General features: G+C 42.2%; 1 protein-coding gene across 2 annotated transcripts in view; it reads left to right on the forward strand.

Annotated features, from left to right (window-relative positions):
* The window catches only part of MDN1 (midasin AAA ATPase 1), a 351,783-nt gene that overhangs the window by 66,616 nt on the left and 263,267 nt on the right, over positions 1 to 21,900 (forward strand). For both annotated transcript variants that reach the window (XM_066608461.1, XM_066608470.1), the window contains exons 13-17: positions 3,642 to 3,754; positions 7,782 to 7,930; positions 8,627 to 8,687; positions 16,957 to 17,165; positions 17,305 to 17,408. In XM_066608461.1, coding sequence (XP_066464558.1) covers positions 3,642 to 3,754; positions 7,782 to 7,930; positions 8,627 to 8,687; positions 16,957 to 17,165; positions 17,305 to 17,408 — 636 coding nt within the window. The remainder of the gene's footprint in view (positions 1 to 3,641; positions 3,755 to 7,781; positions 7,931 to 8,626; positions 8,688 to 16,956; positions 17,166 to 17,304; positions 17,409 to 21,900) is intronic.

The raw sequence follows: 21,900 nt of genomic DNA on the forward strand, positions 1-21,900 counted from the left end.
TTTTGCAAACCATTCCCATTATGATCAGTAGCCGCAACAAAGTTTTCCATTAGGTCTAGGTAGTGTGAAGTGGTGGAAGGTACACTATCATTGGATTACAAAGTGGGGCATGTAGTGCATTGTATCTGCCAACAGTGTGCTCAACTCTGCATGGCCGCTGCGTCACTTTGCAATGATTGCTGCCATCACGACTATTCCATAGGCACAAAAAGCATGTATGTTTGTGTTCCCAAACTATAGACCCAGCAGGAGTGCCATAACCTTCAAGGTCCCAGTTATGATTTGAATAGTTAACCCGGTTTAAAAGGAGTTTCATTGCCTCTTATGTCACTGCATGAGCAATGGAAACAGAAGGCTGTTTGTTGCCATTGTGCAGCAATAGCTTTTAGGCTAGCTTGCCAGAGTCTATACATGCTCTCCACTGCTCAGGTACATAGTTGCAATCTAGCTCCAGCATAAGGCGTTTCACCTCAGTACAGAAACAAATGTCATTTTGCAGCTTGTAATATGATGCAAAATTTGCATGATTATCACGAAAATGTGAAGTTGTACATTTCTGTAGTAAATTACATTTCTGTAATCTGGAGGCTAGAAATTCAGACTTCTCTTTTGATAAAGACAGGTCTCTCACTAGATCACCTAAATCAGATCAGCAGGTGGGGCTTAGGCCTCATGTCCACGGGGAAAATCAGATCCGCTGCAGATTCTCCATGGAGAATCTGTAGCGGGTCCCTCCTGCCCCGCGGACATGAGCGCTGAAAAGGAGAATAAATAAGAATTAACTCACCTCCCATCCGCTCCGTTTCTTCTCTTCGCGGCGGCGTCATCTTCTCTCGTCGCGGCCGGATCTTCATTCTTCGGCTCGGCGGATGTGCATGATGACGTCGGTGACGTGCCCCGCGCATGCGCCGGGCCGAAGCAAAATGATCCGGCCGCGACTGAGAGAAGATGCCGCCGCGGAGAAGAAAAGAACCGGAGCGTGTAAGTAAAATATGATTTTTGTGTCCCGCGGATCCGGACGGCTTCCATAGGCTTCAATAGAAGCCCGCGGGAGCCGTCCCCGCGGGAGACCCGCATGAAAATGGAGCATGGTCCAGATTTTTCCATGCTCCATTTTTTTTAAAATCACTTTTATTGACCATCCGCGGGTATTTATCTACCCGCGGGTGGTCAATGCATCCCTATGGGGTGCGGATCCGCGCGCGGGAGAAGAGTTAAAATCCGCTGCGGATTTTAATTCTTATTTTGCCCGTGGACATGAGCCCTCAATCTGTTCAGATTCTGGTTCATAACGTGTCAGCAGCAACATCATCCTCATGTTTCCCATCAGAAACTATCACTTTCAGAAGCACAAGGTGAAATTGGCACTGTATTCTCTGCGTCATGTGGCACTGGCTTCAGAGCAGACTCACAATCAGGATAAACAATTTTTGACTTGTTCTTATCTGAAAAGTCAGCATCATTGGTTATGCAGAAGTCTGAGTCATTATCTTTCGGTTCATGCCAAATCATAGTCACAGCAAACGGCGTTGCCTTCCTCTTGCCATTATTCCACTGTGTGAGGCCAGAGTAGCACACAGTAAAGTGGATATTAGGTTCCCGTCTTTTGTCTCGATCTCCAATTTTACATGTAAAATAATACCTGGAAGCAATTTTCACTCTTTGTCAGTTTTTTGCGCTGAACGCATGTGGTGTATTCACCACAAATGTAGCAAAAATTGTCTGGTTGGTTAACACAGCTCCGCCTGATCATCTTTAGGCTAAAACAGACATACTAGCTATATAAGAAAACAGTATTGTCAACTAGAAGCTTGCGCTTGGCCCATCTCGTGTTACATGGGCCTAGCAAGAGCTGACATCAACTTACCGACATGCTCAGAAGTGCCCAGATGCTGCAGAAACATGGTGCTGCCAGGATGTGTTGCAAACGAAGCACTGGAAGACATGATACAGGTAATGGTGCAGCAATTATAATATTGCCATGCATCAGTATGTGGTCCAATCTACCAAGCTGTCGCCAAACTGTAGTTGGCGCAGAAGACCTGTGCGGCACGAGCACGCTGGAGCGGCCCCATTCATCAAAACAGAAGAGCAGACCGCGCAAGCGCGTCTAATCGAGGGAGAAGAAGGCTTCGGTCGGCGCCATGGAGACGGGGACGCCAGCACCGGAGGGGGTAAGTGTATAACTTCTGTATGGCCAATATTTAATGCACGATGTATATTACAAAGTGCTTTAATATGGCCATACAGAAGTGCTTTACCCCACTTGCTTTCACGGGACAACCCCTTGCTTTTCCCTTGCTTTCGCGGGAAAAACCATAAACTATACTAGATGTAGTATAAGCCTTTACGCCACTTTCCCTCCTAAGCTTTTTACCACGGCGTTTTGAACATCGCGGTTATTGCAATACAATGATCCCATTGATTTAAATGGGGCCTCGCAGACTTGTGCTCCAACACGGTGTTTTCTAATGCTGCATTTTTCGAGCGTTGTCCACTCTAGTTTGCCGCGTTTTTGCGCTTTTTAATGCACCTAATCACCCATCACAATGATGGGGTGCATTACAAAGTGCTGTCGAATGCAGTAACCTGCATTCGAAAACGCTGATAAAAATCGGGGTTAAACGCCAAGATAAAAATAGCAATAGGAAAAAGTGATTGAGTGCTCGCAGGGTAAAGTGTAACTGGGTGTCTAATAGAAAGGCACTTACTCATATAGGAGGTCTCACACCTGGAGACCCCCTATGGAACAGTACTCAAGTAAGATGATTGATCTCACTGGTAAAGTATATAAAGATTTATTTATTTCGAAACAAGAATAGGTACAATGGTGACAAGAGAAGAGTAAATAAATATGGTGCAAAGAACTTTTTTTCCATGATAAAAGTTGAAGCATTTTTTAACTCCATGTGCGTGAGTGGCCTTACTGTTTTCTGATAACTTTAGGCGTCATTTATAAAAAAAAACAACCATTTCTGAACAAATAGTAGAGAGAACCATTGTTGAACTTTGGCTTTTTCCCCCTTCATTATATTGTTTGTCTGTAGTGTAGTTTGTCTTCTTTCTTTAATCTCTGTTCTGTGTAATCTATTTAGTTAGTAATTAAGGATGAGCGAGTATACTCGCTAAGGCACTACTCGTTCGAGTAATGTGCCTTAGACGAATATCTCCCTGCTCATCCATAAAGATTCGGGGACCGCTGCGGCTGACAGGTGAGTCGCAGGGGAGAGCGGTGGGGGGGGGGGAGAGGGAGAGAGAGATCTCCCCTCCGTTCCTCCCTGCTCTCCCCCGCAGCTCCCCGCTCCGCGGCGGCTCCCAAATCTTTAAGGACGGGCGGGGAGATACTCGGCTAAGGCACATTACTCGGACGAGTAGTGCGTTAGCGAGTATACTCGCTCATCCTTATTAGTAATATTAGTTTATGTACATGCTTATCTACTAGCAACAGTAACAATTCTGTGACGGAATTGTCCCGTGTGCAATCTGAGGGGGTGAACTCATTCACTTTCTCTTTTTCTAGAATAGACCGATTGATCTTTTGTCTTGCTAATATTTAAATTCCACCTCTGAATGGGATATGGCTATCAAAACAGTTGGGCAAAATAATCTTCCTAACCTTATTTAAACTGTTTATGCTACAGGCAGAATTTTATTGTCAGCTTTATAAACCAGAGATTGTAGTGCGAGAACTGGATGTTTCGGTTGGCAGAGTGGAGATGCTTAGGAAGCAAACCGAGAGTATTCATGTTCGCAGGTATGGTTGATTATGATTTTTCTTAATTATTGTATATATTAACAAACTGAAGAGCTAGGCTAATGTGTAAAAGCTACGGAATTATTAGGGTATGTTCACATGGCTGAATTTGCCATGTAATTTTCGGACATGCATTCCGTCAAAATCTGTGGCTTTTTGTTGTGGATCCGCACATTGAATTTGCGCCGTCAAGGAGCAAAATCCACGTGCAGAATTCCAACATTAAAAAGTGTCACTTCTTGATGTGGAAGCCTTATTTTCCGCGTCTAAATTCCAAATATGGATTTTGCCCATTGACACTGCAAATTGTATGTGTTGATCTGCTGCAGCAAAAAGCCGTGGATTTTAACATGGTTTTTGAAGCAGAATTCGTTGTGCATAATTTCACAGGGAATTTTGCTGCGTGAACATACCATAACTGTACCTTCAGTTAGAAACAATATGGCATTAATCTCAAACTATATGTTCATTAACCCTTTGAGTGGCAGGTTTCTTACCACCGTGTTAGACCTACCAGGGCAGGTTTTTAAAATAGGTCAATCATTTAATTTCAACTAATCTTCCAGTCGAGTTCCAAGAGCCATAACTTTTTCATTTTTCCATTGACACGGCCATATGAGGGCTTGTTTTTTGCGGGACAAGTTGTATTTTTTTGATTGCATCATTTTTGGGTTTATATAATGGATCGCATAACTTTTGTAAAAAAATTTGTACGGAAATGGGGGGGGGGGGGGGGAATTCTGCCATTTGTTTTTTTTGCATTTCATTTTTACGGCATTCAGCGTGCAGAATAAATGTGATATAAACGTGAATAAATGTGATATAAACTTGGTATCGCACGATTCCGGCGATACCAAGTTTATACAGTTTTTTTATGTTTTGCTATTTTTGTACATTTATAACATTTTTTTTTCTTAAAGGTTTGCTTTTGTGTCTCCACATTCCAAGAGCTGTATTCATTTTATTTTTCCATTGCCAGAGCCCTAAAAGGCCTTATTTTTTGCGGGATGAACTCTAGTCTTCATTTATGTAATACTTAGGAACATGTAAAATTTTGATCGCTTTTTATTCCATTTTTCTTTCTAGGGGCAAGATTACCAAAATCTGTAATTCTGGCATGTTTTTTTATTTTTATTTTTCACTGCATTCTCTGAGCAGTATAAATAATATATTAAAGTCATTCTACAGGCCAGTACGATTATGCCAATACCAAATTGTAATAGTTTTTTTTTCTTTTTCGAAACTTTTTCACAGTTTTTAAAAAAAAAAATATATATATTTTTTTTAAATCACTGCATTCAAAGACCCCTAGCATTTTAATTTTTTTTATCAACAGCGCTGTGTAAAGGTTTTTATTTTGCGGGATGAGTTGTATTTTTTATTAGTACCATTTATTGATCTGTGCAGAATTTTGATCATTTTCTATTCCGTTTTTTGTATGGTGAGATTGGCTAAATTAGCAATTTTTGCCACGTTTTATTTTTTTCCCCCCATGCTGTGCACCCTGCAGATTAACCTCTTCTCGCTCCAGGATGTACATTTATGTCCTGCAGCATCAGGGTCTGTATGAATAGAGATGGCGGTGCAACCTCTCCATTTATGCAGGACATAAATGTACATCCCGCTCCAGGATGTACATTTATGTCCTGCAGCATCAGGGTCTGTATGAATAGAGATGGCGGTGCAACCTCTCTTCATACAGTGTGGGGACCAGCTGTCTATTACAGCCGACCTCACGCAGACAATAACTGCAATGGTGTACAGCATTATGTCATACTGCAGGAGCGATCATAGTATCGCTAGCTGTGGTCCCCCAGGGGGGCTTACAAAAAGCAAAATAAGATCAATAAAGTTTTTTATTAATTGTTAAAAAAAAAAAAAAAGTTTAAATTGCCCTCCTTTTGCCATATCTATAATAAAAAAAAAGAATTTTTTACTCATCGTAAAATATCTTTCTCATCTAGTTATTGGGGGACACAGCGAAGACCTTAGGATATAGCTGCTGCCACTAGGAGGTGACACGAAGCACAAAAAGTGTGAGCTCTGCAGGCTATATCCATCCCTGTCGACACCTGGGTAATCAGTTTTTCTGCCAGCAGTAGGAGCAGCCACGCGGGAACGGAAAAACAATAATAAATAGCAATATGACACAAAGGTTCTAACTGTAATGAAAACACAGCACCACGTGCAACTTACAGAACCAGGGTCCTGCCCAGAAAAAAAAACAGTGTCATATAGAAAGGAAGAAAGGGTGGGTACTGTGTTCCCCGATGACGAGAGAGATTTTACAGTGAGTAAAAAATCCTCTTCTCGCTCGTGTCATTAGACTGTTAGTCCAAAGACCGCGGGATGTAAAGGGTTAAACAGCAGAGATGGGAGGTTTTCTCCGTTCTCTGCTGTAAGAGCTGGTGCCCGGCTATCCTCTGACAGCAGATTACCAGCTCTCCCTGCCAAGGCAACCTGTAAACAAAGCAGTGCAGGAGTTTAAAAAAAGAAGCTGGAAGTTGCCAACAGATCGGTAATATCTACCTGCTTCTTTTTTTAAAGTCCTGCACTGTTCTCTGTTGGACTTCCACAGCTTATGTCATTGTGCTCTGCAGTTCCTATAGTGAAACACAGGCCGGAAATCTTCCGAGCTATATCACTATGGGCAGTGGAGCTCGTCCTGGAAAATTTCCGGGGGTGCAACTGAAGGGGTTAAAAGGATTTTCCCAAGTTTTGCTTTGGCACTTTGTAGGGGATAAATACCAGAAATAGAACATGCTTTACTAAGTCCGCTAAATACACGGTGGGTGGTAGCCATCTTTGACTGCTGAGACTAGCACAAACCGCTGCGATCAGAATAAACTCAGATTACAGCTGCTGAACCTTCAAATTCTGCAGTCAATTTTGACAGTGGAATTTAAATGTCCTATTGAGATTCCGACATCCCAAACAGCACTTCCGCAGTGGCGTGCTGTCTTCGTTTCTTTGCAGTTTACTTCTTTCTTTAGTTCTCAGGACAGCCCTGGGGACCTTTGGTAAAGTAAAAGGGTCATTTTCATTTTCTAATTTAAAAAAAAGTCATTACATCAAAAAAATTAAAAAAAATTCCTGCATCCTTAAGTCCAATTTATGAAAATATTACATCATTAATCCTGCACTGTGAACACTGTCAGGCAAAAACAAATGCAATGCTAGAATTGCGCTTTTTTTTTTTTCTTTGACAGCTTTTTATTCAATTTCTTGGAGACAGGGTGATCAAAGTCCTGTTACCCTAAAATGGTATAAATAAAAACAAGTCACCCTGCAAAATACGAACCCCCACAGAGCTATGTGTTAGGGTGCATTCACACTTGCAATCGTGATATCGCTACGTTTTTGTTTTTTTTAACATGAATATAAATAGGATTTTCTAATGTTAAAAACTGCTTCGCAGAAAACTTGCAGTGCACTGTGTTTTTAACATTAGATAGTCCTATTGACATTTGCGTTAAAAAAAACGCAGCAATAACGCGATTACAAGTGTGAAGATACCCTTAGCATTAATGGTTTTAATGTGGGATATCCAATAAGTTCATATAGGTGTGATAGTCCGATGTCTACATACTTGGACCATGCTGTGAATTTTCAAGGGTCCTTTGAAAGTCAAAACTGTTATGTATGTCCTCTAGAGATGAGCGAGCATACTCGCAAAGGGCAAATACTCAAGCGAGTATTGTCCTTAGCGAGTACCTGCCCGCTCGTGAGAAAAGATTCGGGTGCCGGTGGGGGAGAGCGGGTGGGAGATCTTTCACCCCCCGCTTTCTCCTGCTCACTCCCGCAACACACCGCTCACCCCCGCCGTCACCTGAATCTGTTCTCACGAGCGGGCAAGTACTCGCTAAGGACAATACTCGCTCGAGTATTTGCGCTTAGCGAGTATGCTGGCTCATTCCTAATGTTCTCAGCTTTGTTTTTGATCTATTTATCTATTTATGTCCCATTCATAATATGCAGTGGCATAGTTTATTTTCATTGGTTTAACTAATCTCTCTTCTCTGTCCAGGAGCAAGATAACGTTTGCTGCTACACGACCCTCTTCAATATTAATTGAACAGATTGCTGTGTGCGTTAATAAAGCAGAACCCGTCTTGCTTGTTGGTGAAACTGGTACAGGCAAAACATCTACTGTTCAGTATCTTGCTCATGTTGCAGGTACGTTGTTGTAATCATATATATATATGTGATTTTCTTGAAGGTTAAAATTTAGAGAGTGATAAAAGCCAGAATAAACTATTACTTGGCTGATAGTGGCTGTTGAGCAGTGTGCCATAAATAGTTACTTTTTCTATTTTTATAAACCTCCCCGAACTGCCTGTCAGATTGCAGTATGATGTAATTCTGTAGCATTACATCATACTGCAGGAGCGATCCAAGCATCGCTATTTGTGGTCCCCCAGGGGGGCTAAAAAAAAAAAGTTAAAATAAGATCAATAAAATTTTATTAATTGTAAAAAAAAATAATCGTTTTTAATGCCCACCCTTTTACCATATCCATAATAAAAAAAAAAAATCTGAATCCTAAAACAAAAATACATATTTGGTATCACCGCGTCTGTAAAAGTCCGATCTATCAAAGTATTATTTACCCTGCTTGGTAAACGTCTGGGGGAAAAAAAAAAAAGAAAGAACACCAGAAATGCACTTTTTCAGTTACCCTGTCTCCCAGAAAAAATGCAATAAAAAGATCAAGAAGTCGTGTGTATTCCGAAATAGTACCAACGTAAACTAAAGGACATCTCGTAAATAATGAGCCCTCACACAACTAGAGAGATATGTGTATTATTTAGTAGTTCTTGATTGCCTTAGTATGTTTTTATTTTGTTTTAATCTCTTTCAATTTATGGGCAGGTCAGCACCTCCGCATTGTCAATATGAACCAGCAGAGTGATACAGCTGATCTCTTAGGCGGGTAAGTGGATTGCACAGTATGACCCAAATATGTAATCGTTAAATTATGCTGGATAATAATCCGGACGATGGCATCAAACATTAGACACTCACGATTTGTGTTCCTTGTCTATATAGTAAAGCAGTTGGCTCGTTTTTATAATAACTCTTTATTTTTGCCATGTTAAGGCATATGAAGGTCATAGAGCAGTTCTCGTTTTGGCAGGTCATTTAGTCCATGTATTACATGTGAAGTTTATTCGTTGGAATGAAATACTTAATTTTCTCTATACTGGCTGCTACAGGGTAAATAAGCAGTTAATGGTAACTTTCCCTGTTAAAATCATCTATGGTGATAATCCTTTTAAATTGTCCCATTGTGAATTACTGTACAAATTGTTAGATCTCAGTAAAAGAAAATATTTTCAAAATATAGGTCATAAAAAAAGTCAGCTTATACTTGGGGTGTATCTTAACCCCTTAGTGACGAAGCCAAATTTTGGAAATCTGACGTGTCACTTACATAGAATAACTCTAAAGGTTTTGCATATTCAAGTGATTCTGACATTGTTTTCTTGCCACATATTGTACTTAATTAAGGGTGCCTGTCCACGGGTGTTGCGTTATCTCGCGGCGGATCTCCGCTGCCCAGGACCAGCCAGACAGATCTCTGCTGTCAGCCTATCTGACAGATAGGCTGACCGCGGAGAATCACGGCAAATCGCAGCATGCTTCGATTTACCGGCCGCAAGCGGAGAATCGGAATGATTCTCCGCTCGTGCACAGGGCAGCTGCGCTCTCCATAGCAACGCTATAGAGAGCGGTCACTGAGTTTCCCGTGGCCGGATTATCGCCGCGGGGAACGCAATTCAAACCCGCCCGTGGCCAGGCAGCCTTAGGTGGTAAAAATACACCGATACAATTTGTGTATATTTATTAAAAGCGCCAAAATTGTCTTTTTTTTCTTTTTTTTTTCATATTTCCAATTGTAAAATCTCAAATACGTGCAAACACACTGTACACATTTATATATATATATATTTTTATATATATATATATATATTTATATATATATATATATATATTTTTTTAATTTTATTTTTTTTAAAGCTATATAGTTCCGCCTGTTTACTTTATTCTAGACGCACATTTGAAAAAGGTTCACTTTTCTTTTAACATTTATCAACATTTTGAAAACACTTTGTTTTCCTACACCAACCAAGATTACAAGGGCTCATAGGTGTCAGAATGATGGATACCTCCACAAATCACCACATTTTAAAAACTACACCCCTTAGTGTATTTACTGAGGGGTGTCATTAGTATTTTGACTCCACAGTTTTTTTTTCAGGAGTTAATGCAATTTAGAGGAGAAAAAAATAAAATTTTATATTTTTGCAAATATGTCATTTTAAAGGCAGGGTTTTTTTTCTATAGTGCACATGAAAATTATGATTTACACCCCAAAATAGATACCCCTGTTTGTCCTATGTACAGAAACATACCCATTGTGGCGCTAATCTCATGTCTGTATGCGCATCGGGGCCCAAACCAAAAGAGGCAGCGTGTGGCTTTTCAAGCAGAAATTTTGATAGGAGGCATTTTAGGCCCCCATTGCCCACTTGTAGAGCCCTTGAGCCATCAGTGATGGAGAACCTCCAAAAATGATCCCATTTTGAAAAATAGACTTAAAGAATTCATCTAGGGGTGTACTGTGTATTTTGATCCCACAGTTTTTGAATGTAAGCAATTTTTTTGGCAATTATGTCATTTTAAAAACATTTTTTTTGTACAGCATACATACAAATGAAGACTTTTACCCCAAAATGGATAGCCCTGTTTGTCCCGTGTTCAGAAACATACCCATGGTGGCTGTAGTCTACTTACTGGACACATGGCTAGGTCTGTAATAGAGGGAACACCCACTGGCTTTCAGGACACAACTGAATAAATTCCAGGCCGCATTGCTCACTTGTGCGGAAAAAAAATTGACTCCCTAAAAATACCCTCCATCCCGCGCCCTTTTTGACGTTCCCTAAATCTTAGATTAAAGTAATAATGTAAACTGTGTGGTATGTCCAAAGATGGGAGTAATTACGGGGGCCTGGTTGCGATGGGCACATGGGGCAATAAAACTGGTATTCCTCCTGCTCCCATGCTTTTTTTTGGTTTGTTTTTTTTTACTTCAGTGGCAGGGATGGGGTGTAAAAAGTGGCGCTCTGTGAGGCTTCGTAAGCTTGCTGAGGTGTGGTGGTCTCAAACAGAAGGTGCTTAACAAGCTGCTCCTGGAACTGTAGGAAGGCAATCGTTCCCGGGGCATCTTGTAAATTACATATTTACGAGAAGCCGTCTGATGAACGCCGGGTTCACACGTCCGTATGTGGAATCCGCTTGCGGAGGCCCGCGGTGGATCCCAGCTGTGAGCCTGGCCATGGCCCTGCATACAGCCGCGCAATGTACTGCGAATAACTGCACAGGTGGTCATGCTCCGTACACCTTTTTTTTTTGTTTGTATTTCCTGCGCCGCCGCTTAGCGATCATGTGGGTACCCGCAGTCCAAACATAATGTAGTTACATATGGCTGCGGGTATATCTGCGATGATGGTGCGCAATAGGCTGTATATTGCGGATATATGTGGTAAAATAGAACATGCGTTCTGTTTTTTGCAAGTGAATTACGTAATTCCAACGCTTCAATTTGAGCGGAATTGTGTAATGCAATGCATTTGATTTATCTGCGTATTACCGCGGCTCAAACGCATGTGGAATCCATAATTCCTGTCCGGTCGTATGAGACCAGCCTAAGGTAGATCACTACCTTTTTATCATGTGACTGGGAACCGCTCAACGAGGCCCACGGTCACTGCTCCAGGCTCTTGGCTACCTTTAGTAGCCAGGAGTAAGGAGATTTTAAATTGCGTCCGCTGTTTAGCCTGGGAAGGTCCATGGGAAGGTTATCGGGATGCGCAGCATCTGGGCCGTGCTGCATTTAACTATACGGCCTGGAGCCGGAGAGCAGTGCCGGTGTTCTACATTCACATTCTGGCAGTAGTCAGCGGTGTATACAACTTCCTCAAGATGGTTGAACTTTTCGCAGCAGGCTTTCCAGCATTGATCAACACGTGACTCTGGCCAGAAGCGGTTGTGGAATGCAATGCGTTTCTTCTTCGTTGTTTTTTTTTTTTCCCCTGTGGAAACTGACGTACAACTAGGTCGACAGGCAGAAGGGCTTCCAGCTCTCTGAAGTTTCAGCGCTGATGGCACCACAGCTGTATCCTGGGTGCTTATTTGTACCAAAGGTTGTCATCAGGAAACAATAGTTATCAACTTGTTGCATACTCTCTCGCTGCCGGGATATCGGGATCCACTTCAGTGAAGACTTCGGTGGCCACTTTTCTCGGGGGTGGCTTGTCCCGAGTAACACATCGGTTGCCAGTGGGCTCGGTCTGACTAGGCAAGAGTACCCCTCTCTCAAGTGGCATTCTTCGGTTGCGCTGACACTCTTCTAGTACTCTCAGCAACTCTATGTTGTATCCGTGGTTTTTCAAGGTGAATTCCTTGAATTCCAGTGCCAGTGACGCTACATTTTCAGGCTGTTACGGCACATATTACTCGGACAGCGGGCGCCTCGTTGGAACCTTCTTGTCGGGAGCTCCCTCCCGTTGGGTAGATGTGAAGATTACTCAGGCCCCATTATACTCCTTCTGAGCATGCTGGATGTCTAGACCTCTATTAATGCTAGTTGCAGTTGTAGAGCGAGTTTGCTCCTTGACACCTGCGGCTTCTTATAGTTTCCCACCCTCCTGGGTACTGCTCTAGAACGTCCCAAGGTCTTTGCTGTATTCCCCAATGATATAGACGAGAAAACTTACCATAAAATCTTTCTCTTCCTGTTTATTGGGGGACCAAAAATCCTATTTTTGCGCATGTGTCCGTCATTTTGTTGACGGGCGCATGCGCAGAAGCCAGGGTAAGGTAATTTCATCTCCCCTTATGGATATGGCTAGCTTTGACAGCCGGATGCAGGGAGATTTGAAATTTGCCAGGCTCTCTGTCCTTCTGTGCATGTGCTCCACATTTGTGCATGTGCAGAAGCCTGCGGCAGGGCTCACGAGCGCCGTGGCTTAATCAATCAGAGCCGGCGGTCGATGAGCCAATCACGGCCTTTCAGTTATGTCATTCACTGAATGGCTGTGAATGATTGAGCGCTGGCTCTGATTTGGCTGGTTCTCCATCCAGTCACAGCCCTTGCTTGCTGGAGGCAGGGTATTCAAAGCCCCATCAACAGAAGGGAGAGTTCTGTATCAGTGCTAGGTGAGTATTGATTTTTTTTCTCCTTCAATTTGCTAGGGCTTATTTTCAGGGAAGGGCTTATATTTCAAGAACCCCAGAAAACATTGATACCATAAGTGGACTTTGTTTTTCATTGCGGTCTCTAAAAGGCTTCTTCGATGGTACTTACTTTCTTGTCTGTGCAATTAGGGAAACACAGCTAAGCACCGTGGGTATAGCTACTGCATTAGGAGGCAGACGCCAGGCGAAAGAGTGTCTCCTACCAGCTATATCCCTCTTGCAGTTATCAAGCTAACCAGTTTTAGCTCAATATCCATATGAGGCAGACTTCTTCTTGGTCTTCAGTTGGCATCAATGCATTACGCAACAATGGAGCGGGCTGAGCTCCAGCTCATGCTCGAAACTACTATATGCCCATCTGAGTAAAGGTGAACAGTGGCTGTTAACAGGCCGTGGTCCGGATGGCATAGGGGAAATGCAGCGGGTGGTGAACACCTCGCAAGGCCCTATATTACTCTCCCCCAGTCAGGGCCTTGGGTGGCATTCCTGTGCAGTCCTTTTTGTTCTCACGCTCACTGTGTGCAGTGCCCATCTCCAGGTACTTTTTTCTTCTTTACCGGCCTCAATCTACATCTCTGTTCACTACTGTGACCTGTTTTGCCACTTGTTGTCCCCTCACTCAGTCTGACAAAGCCACCTATTCCCGGCATGGTAAGCTCTGCCTGACAGATAGCTCCTCCCATCTCTGTCCCCTCTGCAGCACCTTAGTAGCAGGCCAATCTTTCTCGCCAGATCTATCCCAAGGGCAGAAGGCTCCAGACAGACCATAGCTGTAACACGAGATTTCCATGCGGGCAGTCTGAACAGTTTTACGCTAACCACCTTCCATCAAGATAGGTATCCAGTGATCTGTTTACTGGTCTAGCCTCTGCCCCAACACAGTTGGTTGTCAAATCAGAATGGCACATTCCCTGACATGGGCTGTATTGAACGTTATTAAACATCAATGACAATCATTGGTATGCTACACAAGACATTCTGTCATCTACTTCTGCACATGTCTAGCAGAGATGACTCTTCAATCACAGACCTTTCCCTTGGAAAAACCAGAAAGCAATCAGACCACCTAACTCATGGCAATTCTCTGAGTTGCCAGTCTTGTCGTACTCTCCCCTGGGGTGTACTCTGCGCTTACCTCAAAATGTGACCTACCCTCTGAAAGCGAGGTGTCTTTGTCTTCCTCAGATTTCGACTTGGATGAGGAACATTGGTCCAAGCTATCTTCTCTAGTCGATAGCTTAATAATCTCCATCAAGGATACCTTTTTAGGTGAAAGATCCAGAAATGTCCACAGGGGAAGTCTCATTCTCCAGAAGTGTTTGCTTATCACAAAGAATTTGAGGTCATCTTAGCTGGGGAGTATAATCTCCCTGACAAGCTTTTCACTAAACAGAAGTTTGAATATTATGTACCTTTTTCCGGAAGAGTCCGTAAAGAAATGGGTGGCATCTCCAGTGGCAGATGCTGCAGCGCAGCGTTCCGCTTGGAGAAAGACATCATTTTTCTATGGTGGACACCTCTTTCGTGCAAGTGCACGGCAAGCTGGAATCCCTGGCCAAAACATCTTTTGAGGTGGTGGATTCCACCCTCTGACCTACTTTTGGCTGCTACCTGAATGAGTAGAGCTATTTCTGAATGTGCCAAGCAATTGCGCCAGGGCAATCTCTTGGGTTCTTCCCTGAAAGAACCGCCACATATCGTGCAGCAAATTGGCCAGGGGGTAAAATACATTTTATGAGGGGTCCCTGGATGCTCCCAGGCTTTTAGCTCGGGCTTTGGCAGATTCCATAGCATCACACGCCAGATCTTGTAGCTCAAATCCTGTGACATGGATGCAAACCTTCAAAGTCAATAGAACCGCGTAGAATCACAGGTAGAAACCTTCCTTGAAGTTTGGAAAATCCTGGCGTCCCTTCCGCTACAAAATTTCTGCATGAAGGGCGGCCCCCCACCACAGACATCCAGGATAGAGGGATGAGTTTCCCAATTAAGGAACACTTGATTAACCCATGTCTTAGACGCCTGGGTCCAGGAGTTAATTTCCTCATGCTATGCCAAAAAAAATTTGTCCGATTGACGGACCCCAGCCGATCAACTATTGATGACCTTTCCTAAGCTAGGTCATCAATAGTATTTTCCACGTAAAACCCCTTTAATATTTTAAATACATACTTTAATATTTTAATATTTTAATCCTGAATGACTTCTCCTACTGCTTGCATAAAAACTGATTAGCTTGGTGTCTGCAGGAGGGGCATAGCTTAGCTGGTAGGAGGGGCTAACACTCTTTTACTGAGTGTCCGCCTGCTAGTGGCAGTAGGTAGATCCATGGTCTTAAGCTGTATCCTCAAATAATCATGATGAGGCATTTTGTGGTAAATGTAAAAAAATATATTCACCACCACCACCACCACCTCCTCCACAAGCTAACATAGTTTTAAATTTAGTAAACAGAGCTATACATTTCTCTTACATGACTCCCTCCACAACCCCCAATCTGGCTTATTAAAATAATACTATGTAAAACCAGATAACCCCTTTTAAAGAGGAATGTTGATTGTCCTGATTAGTCTCTCTTTGTAAATTGTTTCATAAAATTAGTATTATAAGGCATATTTTTAGAACTCTAAAATGTGCCTGATAATCAGGCTGTCTAATCCAACGAACAGCTGATGAACGAACAAATATTTGTCAATTTATCGGTTAATTTGTCAGCATGAAAATGCTTTCTGCTTGGCTGTTCAACTCCATGTTTAAATGGAGAAAGGTGCACCCAATTGGTGACTGCTGCGCAGCGACAGACAATCATGATAACTATTGGTAAATACCACAAAACTGATAATCTGCCCGTGTATACAGAGGTAAAAAAAAAAGCTGACTAATATGCTCATTTTCGGTCAGTGGGCCATAAGTCTCAATAGATCTGTCAGTGAGGCTGGACTGAGGGCTTAAGGCCCTTTTACAAGAAACTATTATAATTATTACTCAAATTTCGTTCAAATGGCAAAAAATAAGCGATAATCGTTACATGTAAACGAGGGCATCGTGCACTTTTCATTTGTTCAGCCACTGAGTGAGAAAAGCAAACACATTTATCTTTCAATAGACCACATGCTGTTCTCTCCAAGGCATGTTTACACTAGCCAGGACAGAAAAATGTAATCTACAGGCAGCCACTAGGAGAGCAATGCAGCTGTTTGCACAGCTAGGCATGTGTGCAAACAGCTTCTGGAGGCCCTTTTACATGGAAATGAAGAGGATAGTGTTAATGGCCGTTAATGTGATTTATTCAGTTTCAATGACCATAAAAATGCTTGCTGATTGACAGCTCTGTGATGTGAACGAATGATTGGTTTTATAACCAATTTTCGGCCCATGTAAAAGAAAATTAAATGAACTTTTGATCGACGTGTATCATTCATAACCTGTTGGGTTGAACTGAGAACTCTACTTGTCTAAAAGAATCCTTAAACCAGGCTAACATGAATTGGTTAGGCTCTGTATGTGGTCCTTCACGGAAAAGTAATTAAGAATGATTGCAGAAGATCGCGGATGAGAACATTTTCCCACGTGGATGTACGCTTTGCACAGCACATCGTCCTTGCGGAAGACAATCTTTCTTCCCCATCAGGTACGGCGTTCCGGCTATTTTATTTATTTACATTTGAAGTTCTGAGCATTTCTGCCACTCATACGCAATGTTAATTGCGTATGGGCGATGGAAATTCGCATCCATTGACTTCAATGGGGGCCGTCCATGCAGAATCTAAAAAAAGTTATCAATATTAATAATGTTATCAGTATCAAGAAATAAATTGGCACTAATATTGATTGTATCTGCCTAATGGGAAGAATGGGATATTACCATTTTTACTGTTTCAAATTGACTAATACATATTGGAAAGTAGCCATACAAACCTTTTTTTTTCCCCTTAAAGATACAAGCCTGTAGACCACAAGCTAATATGGTTACCTTTGCGTGATGGCTTTGAAGAACTTTTTACACACACATTCTCAAGGAAACAAAACTCAGCATTTTTAGGCCACATTAACACATGTTACAAAAAGAAGAGGTGGCAGGATCTCCTCAAGTTAATGCAACATGTTTTGAAGAACGCAATGGCTAAGGTTCAGGCTGCAGATACCGGTGAGTTAGCACTTAATGTTTTGGACAGTGTTTTTTGTGTTAGTATTTCAATATACAATGTTGATGACATTTTCCCACTTAAAATTAGACCGTTTTAATTCATGTATTATATTTACCTACTATTTTATCTTTCAATTAGAAGTCTTGTTAAAAGAAAAGTGGGAAGCATTTTCTCTACGTCTTAATCAAGCCCAGCAGCAAATGAGGATGACTGAAAACGCAGTGCTTTTTGCATTTGTAGAGGTATGTTTTTTATCCAGAAATGTAATTTTATATCCTAGCAAATTTTTATTATTTTTTTAATGAAACCATAAACTCATGCCTTGAAATAAAAAAAGCCAGTAACCAAACATAACAATATAACACACAGCATAATTTCATAGAAAACATGTAGGGTTTTGCATAGCAAACATTGCATGGGTGACGACACACTGTGGCCTTGATAAAAGTACTATTAAGGGACAGTAATGAGGAAAAAGTCATTCTCAGGAACAATTCGCAACAAGTTGTTACCATGGTAAATTCTAAATTCAGAATTTGCTTCAAGGGGCTATAACATTTTGGAACACAATGGGGCAGATTTATTATTGAAAATTGAACAGTTTTTTGGAGCAAACTGTGCTGGAAAAGTGTTACCTGGTTTGTGGCACATTAATCATGTATTTTTCGTCTTTTTTTTTTTTTTATTTACGACTTGTCTGATAAGTTTTAGTGACTTTAGTTATACCACCCAACTAATGGGTGGTATAAAGTTAGACTAGACAGTCTAAAGACATGTCAGATTTATCTTTCAACAGCGTCACTATGGTAATCGTGACACATTAAAGACTGTCTAGTTAGACAGTATAATAATTAATTGTACCCCAGTTGTTGAGGCTAAATGCACACTGTGTTTGTGCACTATATTTAAAGACTTGGGGCTGTTAGGGAAATTCACCGGTTTCCTGATATGCTGTCGGGCTCCAAATCATAGAGGTAACTGACCGGTCAGGGGGATGCAGACACACACAGACCATGATGCTATGTGTAACGCATTCTGGTTTATTACGCTATACGCTCATTCTTTATAGGATTTTACTTAGAGAGTGGCTTTATGCCAAATACAATTAAAAATACAATTAATATGCATATATAGCAGTTTCTTAATACATATCCGTTTCTTATCAGCTGTACTCCCCTATATAGATGTTCGTTTTTGAGACATTTCCTGTAAAAGTTTGTTAGTAAGTTTTGGCAAGAAATATCCCAAGATAAGAACACTAGACAGGTAACTTTGTGGTGGTCCAATTAGTATCTCCAGCTGGCTTATTCAAGGTGAAATCTAGCATGTTTCTAGGCAAAAGTTGAAGAGCGCGCAAAGTATATATGTGTATAACTAAGTATTATAACAGACAAGCAAGAGGGAGACATCATGGAGTCTTTTAGGCCTTCTTTTAGGCCTACAGCCTTCACAGGGCCAAGAAGTTGTCTGATTGGACACTCCCTCCTGGCCGCAACCCCACTTTGGACAAATATATAGAGTGCAATGCATTTGGACAAATTGCACGTATTGCAATCTTCTATACTGGACAAGCAGAAAAGGGAAAGCTTTAATATTAATATGCAGCAAAGAAGGGCTATCTATGCACTTAAAAGCAACAAGGCGATCACTAATAAGTCTGCAGATAAAGGTGGTGCTATAGTCCTCATGAACACATCAGACTACAAGAAAGAAGCAGACAGATGGCTGACAGACACCAAAATGGATCTCAGGTGTGGGAACTCTCACTGAAGGAATCTCAGGATGGGTAAAAGGTGTTCTCAAACCACTGGTAAGAAACGCAACCAGCTTATTGCAAGACACCACGGACCAATTGAACAAGATATTAACCATAGGTCCCCTCCCCAATGGCGTCATCCTGGCCACCATGGATATGGAATCCTTATATTCCAACATCAAAGCACTGCGGAATAAGTTGGTGCTATAAACACCTTGAGGCCAATGGGGTTGCCTCTGAATCCGTGCTACAACTCACAAGATTTATCCCCACACACAATTATTTCTCCTTTGGTAAAAAGATATTCCTGCAACTCACTGGAACCGCCATGGGCAGTAAAATGGCACCGCAAAATATGCCAACCTTTTCATTGCAAAACTAAAGAGTGACTTTCTGGCCTCCTGCTCCAGCAAACCATTGGCCTACTTCCACTACATCGATGACATTGTAATTGTCTGGACCAACACCGAACAAGAACTACCGTGTTTCCCCCAAAATAATACACTGTCTTATAATATTTTTTGCCCCCAAAAGAGGCACAGTGTCTTACTTTCCCAGGGTGTGGGGCCTTATACCGGCCTGGTCCACGGTGTCCCGATGTTCCCTGGTGGCGCTGCGGCAAACTTTAAAGTCCTCCCCGTCTACCATTTCAGCTTTGCTGGTGAAAGGGCTTTGAATACCCCACCCCCAGCCAAGCCAGCGCTGTGATTGGCTGCTGGCGCTCGATGAGCCAATGAAGCCACTCAGTGAATGACATCACTAAGTGGCAGTGATTGGCTCATCGAGCACCAGCTATGATTGGCAGACTGGGAAGACTCTGAAGTTTGCCGCAGCACCGTCGTTGAAAGGTAGGTTCTATTTTTGGGGGAGGCCTTATATTTCAAGCCTCCCCCAAAGACCCAAGAGGTGGTAGGACCTACTTTCGGGGAAACATGGTAATAAAATCCAATGAGAGATTCAATGCATTCAACCTCACAATAAACCTGACCTTGAGCTACTCATATAGTGAAATCAATCTTTTGGACACCACCATAAAAATTTCAAACAACTAAATACAGACATCCCCATACCAAAAACAGATTGATCAGCCCACATGCCTCAGATGGGAAAACTTCCACCATAAACGCATCAAAAGTTGATAGTTTACAGCCAGGCCATCAGATACAACTGGATCTGCTCCGAACCAACAGACAGAGAGGAACCATCTATACCATCTTAAAAAGACATTTTGAAATCGGGCTACCATCCCACCTCAATTGATGACCAAATCACCAGAGCCAACAGGATACCCAGAAATTAACTACTTCAATACACAGAGGAGGAAGGGAACAATTGTGTACCTCTAGTAGTGACCTACAATCCGCAGATAGGTGTACTAAGGATAACCGCAAAGAAACTCCACCATACCCTACACAAGGATGACTGTCTGAAACCATATTCTCGGACCCACCGCTTCTGTGTTACAGGCAACCTCCAAATTTGAGGAACTTTAAAATCAGGAATGCATTGCGCTCCGACACACATAAAGGAACTTATCACTGCAATGTAAGGAGCTACAAGACCTGCTCACATGTACTGACCACAGACATGATACAAATCCCCAACACACAACGGGACTTTAGATCTCGGAGACTTTCACATGTTCCACGTCTGATGTTGTGTACCTGATCCTGTCTAGTAAATGTTCTGTTTGGGCCTTTTATGTTGGAGAAACAGGACAAAAACTAAAAGCGAGGATGAAGTCTCATCTTCACACAAACAGAGAAGAACCACGCACTTTTCTAGTCACGGACACAACCAAGAAGATATGGAAGTTATGATGCTGAAAGGCAATTACAAGTCACAAAGCAATAGAAGAATTTGGGAATATAAATTTATAACAAGTTTTGACACTTTCAATAGAGGACTACTGCAGAGAAGATGAGGTCGTAGCAGCAATAAAGATGCAGTAGTTAATCCAACGTGGTTTTATTCCTCCATGCAACGTTTTGATCTGAGCAGTCTTTTGAGCGATAATCGTTTGTGTGTAACTACACTTGCATCGTGCAGTTTTCGTTATTCCGTCGCTCATCGATATGCCTTATCAGGGATTCACAGCGGGATACAGCTGATACTATTGGTCCAGCTCTGTTCCGCGTGCCCGACACAGAGCGCTCGGCTTCATAACAGCCGGGCGCTCTGTGTAGAAAACATCTGGATGCAGAAGACAAATGGGGACACCCCGCTTGTCTTCTGCATCCTCTGCTGGCAGCGCAAGGTGATCGCGATCATCTTGCGCTGTAAATAACACAAGGATTATCGCTCAAAAGTCGCTTGAGCGATATCTTTTGAGCGATAATCGTTGTGTCTAAATGGGCCGTTAGACACAATGATTACCGCTCAAAATATGTCTTTTGAGCGATAATCGTTGCATGCGTTACAGCGGAAGTTGATCGCTCAAAAGTTGATCGATCATTTTGTGCTCAGAGCGGGGCATCCAGAAGACAAGCGGGGCTGCTTTTCCCTGCTCGGAGTACCCGGTTGTTATACAACCGAGTGCTCTAGGCAGGGAATGCAGAACGCAGCTGGACCACTGTGTTCTTCATATCCCAGCTGTTCACGGAGTGCTCAGCTGGTATACAGCTGTGCACTCCGTGTGGAGTAGAACACAGCTGGACTGCTGTGTTCTTCATACACCGCCTGTGTTCCGAGAGAGGGATACAGCTGAAACAATAGTAACAGCTGTATCCCGCTGTGAATTATTCATGAGACTGATCATTGTCTTTCAGTTGTCTCCAGACACAGTGTTTGTGGGAGTAGGACTGTTCTTTTACTCTATGCTAATAGTGCTTTTAATAGCAACAAATCTAATTATTTGTACTTGCTAGAATGCACTGTGGTGAGAAGTTACTATCATGGGTGAGGCACAAGTAAGAGGAAGAGGAGCAAGGCAGGGGTGCATGGCAATCAAGCTTCTGACTAGTTTGAGACAATCACCC

Source organism: Eleutherodactylus coqui, chromosome 1, assembly GCF_035609145.1.
Source record: "Eleutherodactylus coqui strain aEleCoq1 chromosome 1, aEleCoq1.hap1, whole genome shotgun sequence".
Lineage (NCBI taxonomy): Eukaryota > Metazoa > Chordata > Amphibia > Anura > Eleutherodactylidae > Eleutherodactylus > Eleutherodactylus coqui.